This window comes from Bombina bombina, chromosome 5 (assembly GCF_027579735.1).
Source record: "Bombina bombina isolate aBomBom1 chromosome 5, aBomBom1.pri, whole genome shotgun sequence".
NCBI lineage: Eukaryota > Metazoa > Chordata > Amphibia > Anura > Bombinatoridae > Bombina > Bombina bombina.
Window position 1 is genome coordinate 968,347,155 of NC_069503.1, and position 18,365 is coordinate 968,365,519.

At 38.6% G+C, this 18,365-nt stretch overlaps 1 protein-coding gene across 2 annotated transcripts in view; it reads right to left on the reverse strand.

Moving 5' to 3' along the window:
• Positions 1-18,365, reverse strand: part of RMDN1 (regulator of microtubule dynamics 1) — a 151,606-nt gene that overhangs the window by 53,893 nt on the left and 79,348 nt on the right. For both annotated transcript variants that reach the window (XM_053715175.1, XM_053715176.1), the window contains exon 6: positions 2,388-2,443. In XM_053715175.1, coding sequence (XP_053571150.1) covers positions 2,388-2,443 — 56 coding nt within the window. The remainder of the gene's footprint in view (positions 1-2,387; positions 2,444-18,365) is intronic.

Below are 18,365 nucleotides of genomic sequence, written 5' to 3' on the forward strand. Positions count from 1 at the left end.
AAATAATATACTGCAACATACCTCCTTGCAGGTGAACCCTGCCCGCTGTCCCCTGTTCTGAAGTTACCTCGCTCCTCAGAATGGCCGAGAACAGCAAATGGATCTTAGTTACGTCATACACAAACTCAGGTAGATTCTTCTTCTAATGCTGCCTGAGAAAAAACAACACACTCCGGTGCTGTTTAAAATAACAAACTTTTGATTGAAGAAATAAAAAACTAATTTTAATAACCACAGTCCTCTCACACATCCTATCTATTAGTTAGGTGCAAGAGAATGACTGGGTATGACGTAGAGGGGAGGAGCTATATAGCAGCTCTGCTTGGGTGATCCTCTTGCACTTCCTGTTAGGGAGGAGTTAATATCCCATAAGTAATGGATGACCCGTGGACTGACTACACTTAACAGGAGAAAAAAAATTGGTATAGTGTGATTGTAACAGAAATGTATCAAAGTAACTAAATACTTAACGGGTTTCTTTAAAAAACTGCAGCCACATAATAACAAACCTGTTATTATTGTAACATTTAAAAAAACACACTTTTGTGAAATGAAAATGCAGCGGCTAATGTATCCTATGTGATTTTAATATCGTGTCTCGCGCAAAAAAGATAAAAACAAGTTTTTTAAATGAATTACTTTGAATACATAATATAGTACTTTACAACAGAATAAATGCATATAACAAACTATATACACCTACACAATACCCACAATCCTCCAGCTGCTATAGGCTTCTCATACATGTACAAGTTTCATTAATGTTTTGTAACAAGAGGTTGAGTTTCCGTAATTGTATTGCCATTCAATGTGTAAAGGTATCCTTGGCATTATGCCTTCACTGCAGGGGGCAATACTGCTTTTAAAATTCCGCCAGTGTCAGAGAAGCATCACCTTTACAGTGAAGTATAATAAAACGCCTCTTGGCAAGACTGCCTTCAAACACTGCTTTCAGCCCTTTGTAACTTTTACTGGCAATCTCAATCCCGAAGCGGATACCTTTATGACAAAGCGCTATTGTGACAATGCTTACAACTTTGGGGACATAGTAAGAAACAAGCATTTGTTTAATAATAAAATTATCTGAAAATCTTTTTTTTATTATTATTTTTCTAGAATGTCATATAGCAAACTTGTGTTCAGGGAAATATTTAGACAGTGCAAAATAACACATACCACAGACCAATCAGTGCAAAATAACACATACCACAGACCAATCAGTGCAAAATAACACATACCACAGACCAATCAGTGCAAAATAACACATACCACAAACCAATCAGTGCAAAATAACACATACCACAAACCAATCAGTGCAAAATAACACATACCACAAACCCATCAGTGCAAAATAACACATACCACAAACCCATCAGTGCAAAATAACACATACCACAAACCAGTCAGTGCAAAAAATAACACATTCCACAAACCAATCAGTGCAAAATAACACAAACCACAAACCAATCAGTGCAAAATAACACATACCACAAAACAATCATTGCAAAATAACACATTCCACAAACCCATCAGTGCAAAATAACACATACCACAAACCCATCAGTGCAAAATAACACATACCACAAACCAATCAGTGCAAAATAACACATACCACAAACCCATCAGTGCAAAATAACACATACCACAAACCAATCAGTGCAAAATAACACATACCACAAAACAATCATTGCAAAATAACACATACCACAAACCCATCAGTGCAAAATACCACATACCACAAACCCATCAGTGCAAAATAACACATACCACAAACCCATCAGTGCAAAATAACACATACCACAAACCAATCAGTGCAAAATAACACATACCACAAACCCATCAGTGCAAAATAACACATACCACAAACCAATCAGTGCAAAATAACACATACCACAAACCAATCAGTGCAAAATAACACATACCATAAACCAATCAGTGCAAAATAACACATACCACAAAACAATCATTGCAAAATAACACATACCACAAACCCATCAGTGCAAAATAACACATACCACATACCCATCAGTGCAAAATAACACATACCACAAACCAATCAGTGCAAAATAACACATACCACAAACCCATCAGTGCAAAATAACACATACCACAAACCAATCAGTGCAAAATAACACATACCACAAACCAATCAGTGCAAAATAACACATACCACAAACCAATCAGTGCAAAATAACACATACCACAAAACAATCATTGCAAAATAACACATACCACAAACCCATCAGTGCAAAATAACACATACCACAAACCCATCAGTGCAAAATAACACATACCACAAACCAATCAGTGCAAAATAACACATACCACAAACCCATCAGTGCAAAATAACACATACCACAAACCAATCAGTGCAAAATAACACATACCACAAACCAATCAGATGAATGGCAGTTGCATCTTTTGGGTTCAGCTCAATGGCTCTCTAGAAAAAAAAAGACAAATACCATTGATTAATGCGGTTTTCTTTCTGAAAAGTGATTTGAAAATATAAAAGCAATTTGCAACAGTAACATAGGACTATTTTAATAGTGAAAAACATTTTGGTGAAGTATGAATTTAAGTAGCATTCTTAACAAGATGACCTCTACATATTCACTAAAAGGCAACTTATTTGACCCTGGTGAGATGGATTAAAACAATCTTAGAATAAAAAAATAAAAAAAAATTCTAATATTGTTTGAACAATACTTAAACATGTATATTAATTGAGTCAGGTGCAGATGTCAAAAGTGCCAAGCTGCAGACATAAGAGAATTAGATGAGCAAGTAACATTTAAATAGGAACAATTAAAATAAACTCCATCTTTATCTTTGGCACAACTGAAAAATATAAGGTAGGTGAAATTACCTTTACACATATCTTACCAACTTCTTTCTTGGTGAATACAAGTATTTGATTGTGTCCCTAATATACTATTTCTACATTAAAGGTTGTGTTTTGGAAGAAGGATGTTGGCTTAAACTTTGCACTAAAACACTATCGGCCAGATTACAAGTGGAGCGGTATTTAAAGTGATAGTATATTGCGCTGCCAAGCCGGATTTCCCGCACGGCTATTGGCTAAGAGGTGGAAACGTCACCTATCAGTCAAACAGCGTTCTGCCGTGGGCTGCCTTAGCAGCTCAGTGGGACGAACGCTTCAAACAAATAAAGGAGCTTTCAGAATGAAGTATTTTATACTTCATGACTGAAAGTCCCCTTTATTTGGTCCAATCACTTTAACGCTCCAGCTCACACGATAACTAGCTAAAATTGCGCTTGTATTACAAGTTGAAAGTAAAAAGTTTTTGCTCACACGCTAACCCGATGTGCACAAAAAGTTGAACTTTGAATATCGCGATGGCGTTTAAGGGACACTGAACCCAAATTTTTTCTTTCATGATTCAGATAGAGCATGCAATTTTAAGCAACTTTCTAATTTACTCCTACCAAATTTTCTTTATTCTCTTGGTATCTTTATTTGAAAAGCAAGAATGTAAGTTTAGAATGCCGGCCCATTTTTGGTGAACAACCTGGGTTGTCCTTGCTGACTGGACAGCACCAATAAACTAGTGCTGTCCATGGTTCTCAACCAACAATTGGCTGGCTCCTTAGCGTAGATACCTTCTTTTTCAAATAAAGATAGCAAGAGAACGAAGAAAAATTTACAACAGGAGTAAATTAGAAAGTTACTTAAAATTGCATACTCTATATGAATCACGAAAGAAAAAATTTGGCTTCAGTGTCCCTTTAATGTATTCCCCCATAGAAGTCAATAGAGCGAAAAAATTTGAAGAAACCTAACACCCTAATCGCACGCAAACCCAATAACATATTCTCAAGTGCGCTAACCAGACATGAAAATATTAATTTTTTTCATGTAATTGGCAAGAGTCCATGAGCTAGTGACGTATGGGATATACAATCCTACCAGGAGGGGCAAAGTTTCCCAAACCTCAAAATGCCTATAAATACACCCTCTCACCACACCCACAATTCAGTTTTACAAACTTTGCCTCCTATGGAGGTGGTGAAGTAAGTTTGTGCCAAGATTTCTATGTTGATATACGCTTCTCAGCTTTTTTGAAGCCTGTTTCCTCTCAGAGTACAGTGACTGTCAGAGGGATGTGAAGGGAGTATCACCTATTGAATGCAATGGTTTTCCTCACAGGGATCTATTTCATAGGTTCTCTGTTATCTGTCGTAGAGATTCATCTCCTACCTCCCTTTTCAGATCGACGATATACTCTCATATTCCATTACCTCTACTGATAACTGTTTCAGTACTGGTTTGGCTATCTGCTATATGTGGATGGGTGTCTTCAGGTAAGTATGTTTTCATTACTTAAGACACTCTCAGCTATGGTTTGGCACTTTATGTATTTTATAAAGTTCTAAATATATGTATTGTACTTATATTTCTGTTAAAATCTGACAGCGCTCAACCTTGTGTCTGTAGCTCCTAGTATTGTGGGTACCAGCGCCCCCAAAAAGGTGAATGTAGTGCTAAAAATAAATACACAGAGCGCCTCCTAAAAGGCTAAGACACTAGTAGTGACAAGATTATTTAAATAAATAAAAAATATATTGAAATTCTATAGGGGTATATAAAATATTTTATAAGCTACTTATAGCTAAAATATACAAACAAGATACAAAAGTGGATCCACTTGAAATTAACAATAAAATATGCATATATCTATATAAAAAACAATACAATTGTGGTTAAAAACCACAACAATATACAATCTTAATCACAAAATAAATTACAATAAAACAGCTGTTGATGGTTGGATAAAAAATATAAATATATAAAAACATCAATTTACTGAGTAGGTGTCCATAAATATGTAGGTCCCAAACTTTAAATTCTTTCCAGAGAGTGAATGTCCAATATGAAGATTCTATTTTAAAACAGTTATCCTTATATATCCCTCGATAAACGGTGAAATGATGAAGTGTGTAAAAAAGAAAAACGTAGTGGTTTTCAAATCAAATTTCAAAAATTATTGTGAATATCCAAAAAATCCTGAAAAGATGATGTGATGAAGTGGGCGTGAATAATCAAAAATGTGTGTACACAAAAATGAAAAAAGAAAAAGGAAAAAATGTGAAAAAATAATCCAAATGAATATTTAGGATGTGTTAAAGTGAATAACACACTTATAAAGTGACCCTTATGTGAATACAAGATGTGAAGAGATGCTCCTAAAAAGTTATTCCTGTGTGTAAACGATGAAAAAATACAGAAATGGATCCTATGTCTCAGGGATCAATTGATTCAAAGATATACCTGTAATAAAACAAATATAACATAGTGCAAAACTGCTATTCAAACTTAGTCAGTAATTGAAAAGAAGCTTACCATATATGTCAACGCGTTTCGGCCCTAAGAACTGGGCCTTTATCAAGACTATGTATTTTATCTTTATCAAGACTATTTATGGACACCTACTCAGTAAATTGATGTTTTTATATATTTATATTTTTTATCCAACCATCAACAGCTGTTTTATTGTAATTTATTTTGTGATTAAGATTGTATATTGTTGTGGTTTTTAACCACAATTGTATTGTTTTTTATATAGATATATGCATATTTTATTGTTAATTTCAAGTGCATCCACTTTTGTATCTTGTTTGTATATTTTAGCTATAAGTAGCTTATAAAATATTTTATATACCCCTATAGAATTTCAATATATTTTTTATTTATTTAAATAATCTTGTCACTACTAGTGTCTTAGCCTTTTAGGAGGCGCTCTGTGTATTTATTTTTAGCACTATTGTACTTATATTTGCCATGATTCAGGTTTCAGTATATTTCCTTTTGCAGACTGTCAGTTTCATATCTGGGAAATGCATTTTTTAGAAATATATTTTTTACCTGGGGTGTAGTCTTTTTTCAATTGACTGTCTTTTTCTATATTGCGAGCAGAATTAGGCTTGTGAGAGCGCAAAATGCTAACATTTACTGCGTCATTTTTGGCACAAGATTTTTTGGCGCAAAGTTACGTTTGTTGACGCAAATTCGGGCATTTCGGGCGTCTTAGTTGATGTCGGGTCTTTTCACAAGGTTGCGTCATCTGTGACGCGAGTGTCGTTTCCGGACGTTTTTGGCGCCAAAAAATATTTTTCTGTTGTGCGTCATACCAAATATTTTTATTATTTTAGACCCCATTCCTATTTGCCTCTTGCTTTTTTCTATGTCAGAGGGCTATTCTGTTTGCATTTTTTCCCATTCCTGAAACTGCCATATAAGGAAATTGATAATTTTGCTTTATATGTTGTTTTTTTCTCTTACATTTTGCAAGATGTCTCAATCTGTTCCTGTCTCAGAAAACACTGTTGAAATCCTGCTGACTGATAACAGCTCTACCAAAGCTAAGTACATTTGTTGTAATCTTATGGAGATTATATCTCCAGCTGTGGTTTGTTATAAGTTGTCATGATAAACTTTTACATGCAGAGATTGTGTCCATCAGTAATAATACATTGCCTGTTGCTGTTCTTTAACATCTAATGTACAAGATATACCTGTGAATTTATAAGATTTTTTTGTTGATTCTATTCAGAAGGCTTTGTCTGCCATCCCGCCTTCTAATAAATGTAAAGGTCTTTTTAAACTTCTCATAAGTTGATGAAATTTCAAATGACCGACAACATACTGAAATATCCTCCTCTGATGAGGATCTATCTGATTCAGAAGACCCTTCCTCAGATATTGACACTAACAAATCTACTTATTTATTTAAAATTTAGTACATTTGTTCTTTGTTGAAGAAGTGTTGATTATACTGGTATTTCTTTAATTCCTCGTACTTCTTTTATTCCTTCTTTAAGGTTTAAAAAATTGTATCCTTTGCCAGCAATTAGATTGGAGTTTTGGGAAAAGATCCCCAAAATTGATGGGGCTATCTCTCTACTCTTGCTAAATGTACTACTATTCCTACGGAAGATAGTATTTCTTGTTAATATCCTTTAGATAGGAAACTTGAATCTTATCTAAGGGAAGCTTATTTCTTTTCAGGTCTTCTTCTTAGGCCTGCAATTTCTTTGGCTGATGATGCAGCTGCTTCAACTTTTTGGTTGGAAACTTTAGCGCAACAAGTATTGAATCATGATTTGTCTAGCCTTATTAACTTGATTCAACATGCTAATAATTTCATTTGTGATGCCATTTTTTGTTATCATCAAAATTGATGTTAAATCTCTGTGTTTAGCTAAAAGAGCTTTGTGGCTTAAATCTTGGAATGCTGATATGACTTCTAAGTCCAGATTGCTATTTCTTTAGTTCCAAGGTAATACATTATTTGGTTCAGTTGGTTTCAATATTTTCAACTGTCACTGGGGGAAGGGAGTTTTTTTTTGCCTCAAGATAAGTTCTAAGGGTAAATTTAAAGCTTATAACCGTTTTTATTTTTAAATAAGGAACAGAAACCTCAATCTTCACCAAGTAATCGATTTCCAATTGGAAGCCTTCTTCAAATTGGAATAAATCCAAGCCATTTAAGAGTTCAAAGCCAGCCCCTAAATCAATCCGCATGAAGGTGCGGCTCTTATTCCAGCTCAGCTGGTAGGGGGCAGACTAAGATTTTTCTAAGATGTTTGGATCAATTCGGTCCAAAATCATTGGATTCAGAATATTGTCTCTCAGGGGTACAGAATAGGATTCAGAGTAAAACCGCCTGTGAGAAGATTTTTTCTCTCACGCAGTCCAGCAAACTCTGTAAAGGCTCAGGCTTTCATGAAGTGTGTTTCAGACCTGGAGTTATCTGGGGTAATCATGCCAATTCCGTTTCAGTAACATGGTCTGGTGTTTTATTCAAATCTATTCATTGTCCCAAAGAAAGTAATTTCATTCAGACCAGTTTTGGATCTAAAAATTTTGAATCGATATGTAAGACTACCAACTTTCAAAATGGTGACTATAAGGTCTATTCTGCTTTTTGTTCAGTAAGGGCATTATATGCCCACAATAGACTTACAGGATGAATATCTTCATATACTGATTCATCCAGATTGCTTTCAATTTCTGAGATTCTCTTTTTTAGACAAGCATTACCAATTTGTTGCTCTTCCTTTTTGGCCTAGCAACCGCTCTAGGAATCTTTTCAAAGGTTCTTGGTGTCCTACTCTCCGTTATCAGAGAGCAGGGTGTTGCAGTGTTTCCTTATTTGGACAATATATTGGTACTTGCTCAGTCTTTACATTCTGCAGAATCTCACACAAATCAACTACTGTTGTTTCTTCAAAGACATGGTTGGAGGATCAGTTTACCAAAAAGTTCCTTGATTCCTCAGACAAGGGTCACCTTTTTAGGTTTCAAGATAGATTCAATGTCCATGACTCTGTCTCTAACAGACAAGAGACAATTTAAATTACTTTCAGCTTGTCAGAAGCATCAGTCTCTATTATTCCCTTCAGTAGCTATGTGCATGGAAGTTTTAGGTCTTATGACTGCAGCATCAGACGTGATTCTCTTTGATCGTCTTTATATGAGACCTCTCCAGCTTTCTATGCTGAATCAATGGTGCAGGGATTATACAAGGATATCACAATTAATATCCTTAAATCCCAGTGTTTGACTCACCATCATATAGTTCTAGGGGCCTCTTTGGTTCGTCCATCCTGGACTGTGATCACAACAGATGCGAGTCTTTTCAGGTTGGGGAGCTGTTTGGGGATCTCTGACAGCACAAGGGGTTTGGAAATATCAAGAGGCGAGATTGCCAATCAATATTTTGGAACTCTGTGCAATTTTCAGGGCTCTTCAGGCTTGGCCTCTGTTGAAGAGAGAACCGTTCATTTGTTTTGAGACAGTCAATATCACAGCTGTGGCATATGTCAATTATCAGGGTTGGACTCACAGTCCCCTAGCTATGAAAGAAGTATCTCAAATACTTTCTTGGGCGGAATCCAGCTCTTGTCTAATTTCTGTGGTACATATCCCAGGTGTAGACAATTGAGAAGTGGATTATCTCAGCCGTCAGACTTTACATCTGGGGGAGAGGTCTCTCCATTCAGATGTGTTTTGGGTTTTCCAGAAATAGATCTGATGGCTTCTCATCTACACAAGAAACTTCCTAGGTACCTGTCCAGGTCCAGGGATCTTCAGGCGGAAGCAGTGGTTGCATTGACACTTCCTTGGTGCTACCAACCTGCTTATATTTTCTCGCCTCTAGTTCTTCTCCCAAGAGTGATATCCAAAATCATCATGGAACAGTCATTTGTATTGCTTGTAGCTCCAGCATGGCCTCACAGGTTTTGGTATGCGGATCTTGTTCGGATGTCCAGTTGCCAACCTTGGCCTCTTCCATTTAGGTCGTATCTTCTGTTTCAAGGTCCGTTTTTTCCATCAGGATTTAAAATCATTAAATTTGAAGGTATGGGAATTGAAAGCCTAGTGCTTAGTCATAAAGGTTTCTCTGACTCAGTGATTAATACTATGTTACAGGCTTGTAAATCTGTTTTTAGAAAGATTTATTATCGAGTTTGGAAAACTTATTTTCATGGTGTTCTTTTCATAAATTCGCTTGGCATTCTTTCAGAATTCCTAGAATTTTTTCAGTTTCTTCAGAATGGTTTGGATAAGGTTTTGTCTGCAAGTTCCTTGTAGGGACAAATCTTTGCTTTTTCTGTCTTATTTCACAGAAAGATTGCTAAGCTTCCTGATGTTCACTGTTTTTAACAGGCTTTGGTTTGTATCAAGCCTGTCATTAAATCAATCTCTCCTCCTTGGAGTCTTAATTTGGTTTTGTGGGCTTTACAGGCCCCTCCATTTGAGCCTATGCATTCTTTGGATATTAAACTACTTTCTTGGAAAGTGTTCTTCCTTTTGGCCATTTCGTCTGCTAGAAGAGTTTCTGAATTATCTACTCTTTATTGTGAATCTCCTTTCGGATTTTTCATCAGGATAAGGCGGTTTTGAGGACTTTATTTAAATTCCTAAATTCCTTTTTCCTAAATTTCCTAAGGCTGTGATTTCTAACAACATTAATAGAGAATTTGGGGTAGAAGATTTGTTTTCATTTAAAACCAGGGTTAATTCTGGATTCTGGATGAAGGTATTTTGGACCATTCCTCCTTGCAAAACATCTCCAGTTCAGTTAGGTTTGATGGTTGCTGTGCATGGACAGCCCGCTTCAAATCACCCCACAGATTTTCAATGATATTCAGGTCTGGGGACTGGGATGGCTATTCCAGAACATTGTACTTGTTCCTCTGCATAAATGCCAGAGTAGATTTTGAGCAGTGTTTTGGGTCGTTGTCTTGTTGAAATATCCAGCTCCGGCTTAACTTCAACTTTGTGACTGATTCCTCAACATTATTCTCAAGTATCTGCTGATATTGAGTGGAATCCATGCGACCCTCAACTTTAACAAGATTCCCAGTACCGGCACTGGCCACACCACAGCCCCTCAGCATGATGGAACATCCACCAAATTTTACTGTGGCTAGCAAGTGTTTGTATTGGAAAGCTGTGTTCTTTTTCTGCCATGCATAACACCCCTTGTTATGACCAAATAACTCAATCTTTGTTTCATCAGTCCACAGCACCTTCTTCCAAAATGAAGCTGGCTTGTCCAAATGTGCGCTTGCATACCTCAAGCGACTGCTTGTGGCAAGTGTGCAGAAAAGGCTTCTCCTGCATCATTCTCCCATACGCTGAATTGTTGAACGATGCACAGTGAAACCATCTGCAGCAAGATGATGTTGTAGGTCTTTGGAGGTGGTCTGTGGGCTGATTTTGACCGTTCTCACCATCCTTTGCCTCTCCAATATTTTACTTCTGGCATTAACAAGAACTGTGCCTGTGGTCTTCCATTTCCTCACTATGTTCCTCACAGTGGACACTGACAGCTTAAATCTCTGCAATAGCTTTGTGTAGCCTTCCCCTAAACCATAATGTTGAACAATCTTTGTTTTCAGGTCATTTGAGAGTTGTTTTGAGGCCCTCATGTTGCCACTCTTCAGAGGAGAGTCAAAGAGAACAACAACTTGCAATTGGCCACCTTAAATACCTTTTCTCATGATTGGATGCAACTGTCTATGAAGTTCAAGGCTTAATGGGCTCACCAAACCAATTGTGTGTTCCAGTTTATCAGTGCTAGGTATTTACAGGTATTCAAATCAACAAAATGACAAGGGAGCCCACATTTATGCACCTGTCTAATTTTGTTTTGATGCATATTGCACATGCATTAATCCAATAAACCTCATTTCACTACTAGTATTACTGTGTCCTTCAGTTATTTGATAGATCAAAATGAAATTGCTGATCCAAACACCCAATTATTTATAAATGAAAATCATGGAAATTGTCAGGGGTGCCTAAAATTTTGCATACAACTGTCTATGTATATATATATATATCCCACGCTAGGCTGAAACGTACGTCTGGGTTTTTGGCGTTTATCTCGTTCTGAGAGGGATTGTCTGGTATTTCGAGACTGGACTGCACTGCCTAAGACTGATATACTACAGGAGAGTTCTATTCTGTGAAAGGCACATGTTGAGCAAAAAGAGGCTGCTCCTAGGGTGGTAACAATCTATTATGATATTGTTTTTTCCCAGGTTGAGCGCTTCTATTTGTATATATAGAAGTGCCTTAGAGCCCTTTACAGTTAAGTAGATGAAATGTCATACAGAACAAATTATTAGACACCCCAGCCAAAGGCTTAAATATCCCTCCCAGTTCCTCATTACCCCAGTCATTCTGCCGAGGGAACAAGGAAAAGTAGGAGAAACATTAGGGTATAAATGGTGCCAGAAGAATAAAATAAATAATAAGGGACCACCCATAGACAAGAAAAAACGTGCGGGGGGTCGTGGACTCTCCCTATCCGGAAGGAAAGGAATTTATCTGGTAAGCATAAATTATGTTTTCCTTCTAAGATAGGGAGAGTCCACAGCTTCATTCCTTACTGTTGGGAAAACTATACCCAAGCTCCAGAGGACACTGAATGAATAACGGGAGGGAACAAAAAGGAAGAGGTGGACCCTATTCTGAGGGCACCAGAGCCTGCAAAACATTTCTCCCGAAAGCTGCATCAGACGAAGCAAAAACATCAAACTTGTAAAATTTTGAAAAAGTATGTAAGGAGGACCAGGTACCCGCCTTACAAATCTGATCCATAGAGGCCTTGTTCTAAAAGGCCCAAGAGGAAGCCACTGCTCTAGTGGAATGAGCCGTTATCCTCTCAGGAGGATGATGTCCAGCTGTCTTGTAAGCTAAGCAGATGACACTCCTTAACCAGAAAGATAGGGAAGTCGAAGTAGCCTTCTGCCCCTTACGCTTCCCCGAATAGACAACAAAGAAAGAGGAAGATTGTCTAAACTCCTTAGTAGCCTGAAGATAGAACTTCAAGGCGCGAACCACATCCAAATTGTGAAGTAAGCGTTCCTTCAATGAAGAAGGATTAGGACACAAGGAAGGAACCACAATCTCCTGATTGATGTTGCGATCTGACACAACCTTAGGAAGAAACCTAATTTAGTATGTAAAACTGCCTTATCTGCATGAAAAATCAGATAAGGGGGATCAAAATTGAAAAGCAGAGATCTCAGAAACTCTGCGCGCAGAGGCAATAGCCAATAAAAAGAGAACTTTCTCAGATAACAATTTAATGTCAACGGAATGCAGAGGCTCAAACGCAACCTGTTGCACAAACCGAAGAAGAAGATTTAGGCTCCAAAAAGGAGACCCAGATCTAAACACAGGTCTGATCCTAATCAGAGCCTTAACAAAGGACTGCACGTCTGGAAGCTCAGCCAGTCTCTTGCGCAATAAAACCGACAGGGCCAAAATCTGTCCCCTCAGGGAGCTAGCAGAAAGGCCTTTCTCCAGCACATCCTGGAGAAAAGATAAGCTCCTGGCAACCTTAACTCTGTGTCAGGAAAAACCATGCTCTTCACACCAGAATAAGTAGGTCCCCCACACCTTGTGGTAGATACACCAAGTAACTGGTTTACGATCTTGAAACAGAGTATCAATGACACTCTCAGAGAAACCTCTCTTGGCTAAGACTAAGCGTTCAATCTCCATGCAGTCAGCCTCCGTCAGGTCTCTGCAACAAGGTAACTTCCACAGAGGAGATGAGGACATCCCCACTAGATCCATGAACCACGTCCTTTGCAGCCACGATGGAGCAATTAGGATTACCGATACCCGCTCCTGCTTGATGCGGGCCACCACTTGAGGAAGAAGCGGTAATGGAGGAAAAAGATATATGAGTTTGAACCTCCAGAGCACTGCTAGTGCATCTATTAGATCCGCTTGGGGATCCCTCAACCTCGACCCATATGAACCTCGACCCGTACCTGGGTAGCTTGGTATTGAGACGGGACGCCATGAGATCTATCTCCGACGTCCCCCACTTGCTACGTATCTCTGCAAACACCTCGGGATGGAGAGATCATTCCCCTGGAACGAAGGATTGCCTGCTGAGCAAATCTGCCTCCTAGTTGTCCACACCCGGAATGTGGATCGCTGACAGCGAACAGCATGGGCCTCAGCCCACTCCAGAATCTGAGATACTTCCTTCATTGCCAAGGAACTTCTCGTTCCCCCCTGATGGTTGATGTAAGCCACTGAGGTTATATTTTCTGTTTGGAATCTGATAAACTGGGACGAACCCAGAAATAGCCAAGTCTTCAAGGCTTTGAAGACTGCCCGTAGTTCCAAAATATTGATTGGGAGGGAGGACTCCTGAGTCCACAACCCCTGTGCCTTCCTGGCACCCCAAACAGCTACCCATCCAGATAGGCTTGCGTCCGTAGTCACAATCTCCCAGGATGGTCTTAAGAAGCATGTCCCTCGGGACAGATGATCTGGACAGAGCAAAAAGAGAGCGATTCTCTTGACCGGCTGTCTAATACAATCTGTTGAGACAGATCTGAATGATCGCTGTTCCACTGCCTTAGTATGCACAGTTGTAAAGGTCTGAGACGGAACCAGGCAAAAGGAATGATGTCCATGCAGGACACCATGAGACCAATCACCTCCATACACTGAGCCACATAGGGACTTAAGGAGGTCCAGAGGGCAAGACATGCCGAAATTAGCTTGAAACGTCTCTGGTCTGTTAGAAATATCCTCATGGATATGGAGTCTATTATACTACCCAGGAATTCCACCCTGGTACTTAGGAAAAGGTTTGAATAAAATCCCAAACCTCTTTCTTCGATAGGCACCGGGACAACAACTCCTAAGGAGAATAGATCCCGAATGCACCCTAGAACGGCATCCCTTTTTCTGGTCTGGTAGACAGATTCGAGAGAAGGAATCTGCCCCTTGGCGGATGAGATTTGAAGCCTATCTTGTATACCTAAGATATCACCTCCAGGACCCACGGATCCTGTACGTCCTTGAACCAGGCGTCTGAAAAAAAGAGACAGTCTGCCCCCTACACGATCCGATCCCGGATCGGGGGCCGCCCCTTCATGCTGATTTGTTTTCGGTGGGCTTCTTATTCTGCTTGGATTTATTCCAGGACTGAGCTGGCTTCCAAGTACTCTTGGGTTGCTCAGGCTGGGAGGAGGATTTTTTTCGTTTGGATTTGTCAGAACGAAAATTAGAAGATTGTCGTCCCTTAGACTTGTTCTTCTTATCTTGCAGTAGGAAGGCACCCTTGCCACTGGTAACTGTAGAAATAATGGAGTCCAGGCCTGCACCAAAAAAAATCTTGCTCTTCAAGGGAAGAGAAAGGAGTCTGGACTTAGAAGTCATATTTGCAGACCAAGACTTCAACCAGAGCGTCCGGCGGGCTAGGACCGCAAAGCCAGAGGCCTTTGCATTAAGGCGAATAATTTGCATGTTCGCATCACAGATAAAAGAATTAGCAATTCTCAGAACTTTAATTCTATCTTTAATATCCTTGAGGGGAAACTCCACCTCAATGAGTTCTGACAAAGAGTCGCACCAGTAGGTAGGCCAGACGAATGCTTCTGCCTTCGTTAGACCTCGTCAGTGAGGTGCAACCATATCCCAACTAATCACATTGAGCAAGACGACCACATCTGGTTTCCCCATCACCCTTAGGGAGACGTTCCCAGGGTCATAATACAGATACAAACAGAAAGAGAAGTAGTCTGCCTGGACCAAACAACAGTTCCGTGACTTGTTCAATCTCATCATTCATGAGTCAATTTTCCTCTTGCAGCAATGCCCAGGGATGTTTACTACAGTCCCATGTGCTTTAAACTTCTTAATATTGGCAAACGTGCTCACAGGAACACCAAGCTCTTTAGAGATGGTCTTGTACCCTTTACATTGACTATGTTTGGCTATTACCTTCTATCTAACCTCCTCAGACAAGTCTCTGGTTTTCCTTCTTTTTCCATGTTCAGTGTGATACATACAGTAACACACACCAGCAGAGTAAGAACGTATATCTATTTAAACTGGTTGAATGAGTAATAATAAGATTGAAGACTCCTGTGATACTAATTAAAATAGAAAAGTCTGCTTGAAGTATCACTACAAAACAATTATTTGTTGTACCTTCTAAATGGTATCAATAGTATTGTCCAGGTCAATTAAGAATGTCTTTATAGAATAAGCAAGAATTTGCTCAATACATTGTATACAATTTATGAATGTCAAAAGATAGTAAGATATTTTAATTTCAACACTTTTCAGGGAGAATGGTGCATTGTTTGATTAAAATGCAAGGGTAATAATTATATATATATATATATATATATATATATATATATATATATATATATATATATATATATATATATACACACACACACACACACACAGACACACATATATATATATACACACACACACACACACACATACATATTATACACATATATAGTTTTCCAGTACAACGGCTGCACTCTCTGGAGTTCCATAAAAAGTAGGTTTTATTGATTACAATTAAAAACAGGGAAGAAACATGACGTTTCAATGCCCTACTGGCATCTTTATCAAATGTCCCCAAGTGTCAAGCTGGTGAACACCACCGTGGTGATGTCCCAAAGGAAGTCATTTTATAATGCAAACATCCCGAGTTTTATAACCCTACCTGTGTGAGCAATTAGAGGTAGCAGGTGTATGTTTCAGAGAAGCGCTCCTTGTGCAGTCTCGCACAGCTCACACAAGTTGTAGTTAGAAATAACTCTGAACCAGAGTTACTAACAGCACAGCTGGATTCAATGTGCACTAAACTTGAACAGAGAGGTTATGACAGAAAATATATCAGTATTGCAAGGAAGAAATTGGACCACTGCACTCAGGATATTTTACTAACCCCTAGGGTCAAGGAACAGACACCCACAGAGAACCAACTTACTTTTGTGACTACATATACTCCAGTACATTCCACACTATAGAAATTCCTACATGGAAGATGGGACATATTGGGGACTGACAAAAGTCTCTCTACATGGAAAAATAAACCACCAAGGTTGGTATACCGTAGAGCAAGAAATGTATGTGACTTTTTAGTCAAGATAGACCACAAGAAATGTTACCAGAAGGAAACATGGCTGAAAGCCACACGGCTGGGATGCTTTAGTTGTGGAGATTGTGTTATATGTAACAGCATGCATGTGGGGGACTCTTCAACACCCACACAAGAATAAGAGATACTCTATTCGCTATCACCTTACGTGCAGCAGCACCTATGTCATTTACATATTGATCTGTGCATGTTCCCTTTTCTACGTTGGTGTAACGACAACTACCTTCAAAGAAAGAATGGCAAATCATAGGTGCTCTATTACGGAAGCAATAAAGAATGGTGAATCAGATCTCCCAGTGGCACGCCACTTTGCTACGCATAAACATAACCTGTAATATATACTGGAAAACTGCATTAATATTGACTTTTTGCACCCTGGGAGTTGATCATTAAGCTTTATACTGTTCACTTTGGAAATATATATATATATATATATATATATATACACAGTGGATATAAAAAGTCTACACACCACTGTTAAAATGTCAGGTTTCTGTGATGTAAAAAAATGAGACAATGATAAATCATTTCAGAACTTTTTCCACCTTTAATGTGACCTATAAACTGTACAACTTGATTGAAAAACAAACTGAAACTTCTAGGTGGAGGGAAGTAAAAATAATAAAACTAAAATAATATGGTTGCATAAGTGTGGATGTAGCTGTGTTTAGAATTGAGCAATCACATTCAAAATCATGTTAAATAGGAGTCAGTACACACCTGCCATCATTTAAAATGCCTCTGATTAACCCCAAGTAAAGTTCAGCTGTTCTAGTAGGTCTTTCCTGACATTTATTTAGTCGCAACCTACAGCAAAAGCCATGGTTCGCAGAGAGCTTCCAAGGCATCAGAGGGATCTCATTGTTTAAAGGTATCAGTCAGGAGAACGGTACAAAAGAATTTCCAAGGCATTAGATACACCATGGAACACAGTGAAGACAGTCATCATCAAGTGGAGAAAATATGGCACAACAGTGACATTACCAAGAACTGGACATCCCTCCAAAATTGATGAAAAGACAAGAAGAAAACTGGTCTAGGAGGCTGTTAAGAGGCCTACAGCACCATTAAAGGAGCTGCAGGAATATCTGGCAAGTACTGGCGGTGTGGTGCATGTGACAACAATCGCCTGTATTCTTCATATGTCTGGGCTATGGGGTAGAGTGGCAAGATGGAAGCCTTTTCTTACAAAAAAAAAAACATCCAAGCCCAGCTAAATTTTGCAAAAATACATCTGAAGTCTCCCAAAAGCATGTCGCAAAAGATGTTCTGGTTTGATGAAACCAAGATTAAACTTTTTGGACGTAATTCCAAAAGATATGTTCAGCGCAAAAACAACACTGCATATAACCAAAAGAATACCATACCCACAGTGAAGAATTTTGGTGGCAGCATCATGCTTTGGGTCTGTTTTTCTTCAGCTGTAACTGGGGCCTTAGTCAAGGTAGAGGGAATTATGAACAGTTCCAAATACCAGACAATATTGGCACAAAACCTTCAGGCTTCTGCTAGAAAGCTGAACATGAAGAGGAACTTCATATTTCAGCATGGCAACGCCCCAAAGCATACATCCAACTTAACAAAGGAATGGCTTCACCAGAAGAAGATTAAAGTTTTGGAATGGCCCAGTCAGAGACCAGACCTGAATCCAATCGAAAATCTGTGGGGTGATCTTAAAGGAACATTAAACACTAAATACATGCTAGATAGAATGATGCGTTCAAAGAAAAGATTAGTCCATGACTAACATGTAGATGTATTTTTTAAAGTTTCATTAGTTGTTTAAAAAGTGACAAAATAAGTGTAAAGTTTTAGTGTCTATAAAACACTGGAAGCTGCCATGTTGTAACTTGTGTTACCTTCTCTGCTGTGGCCAATTAGGGA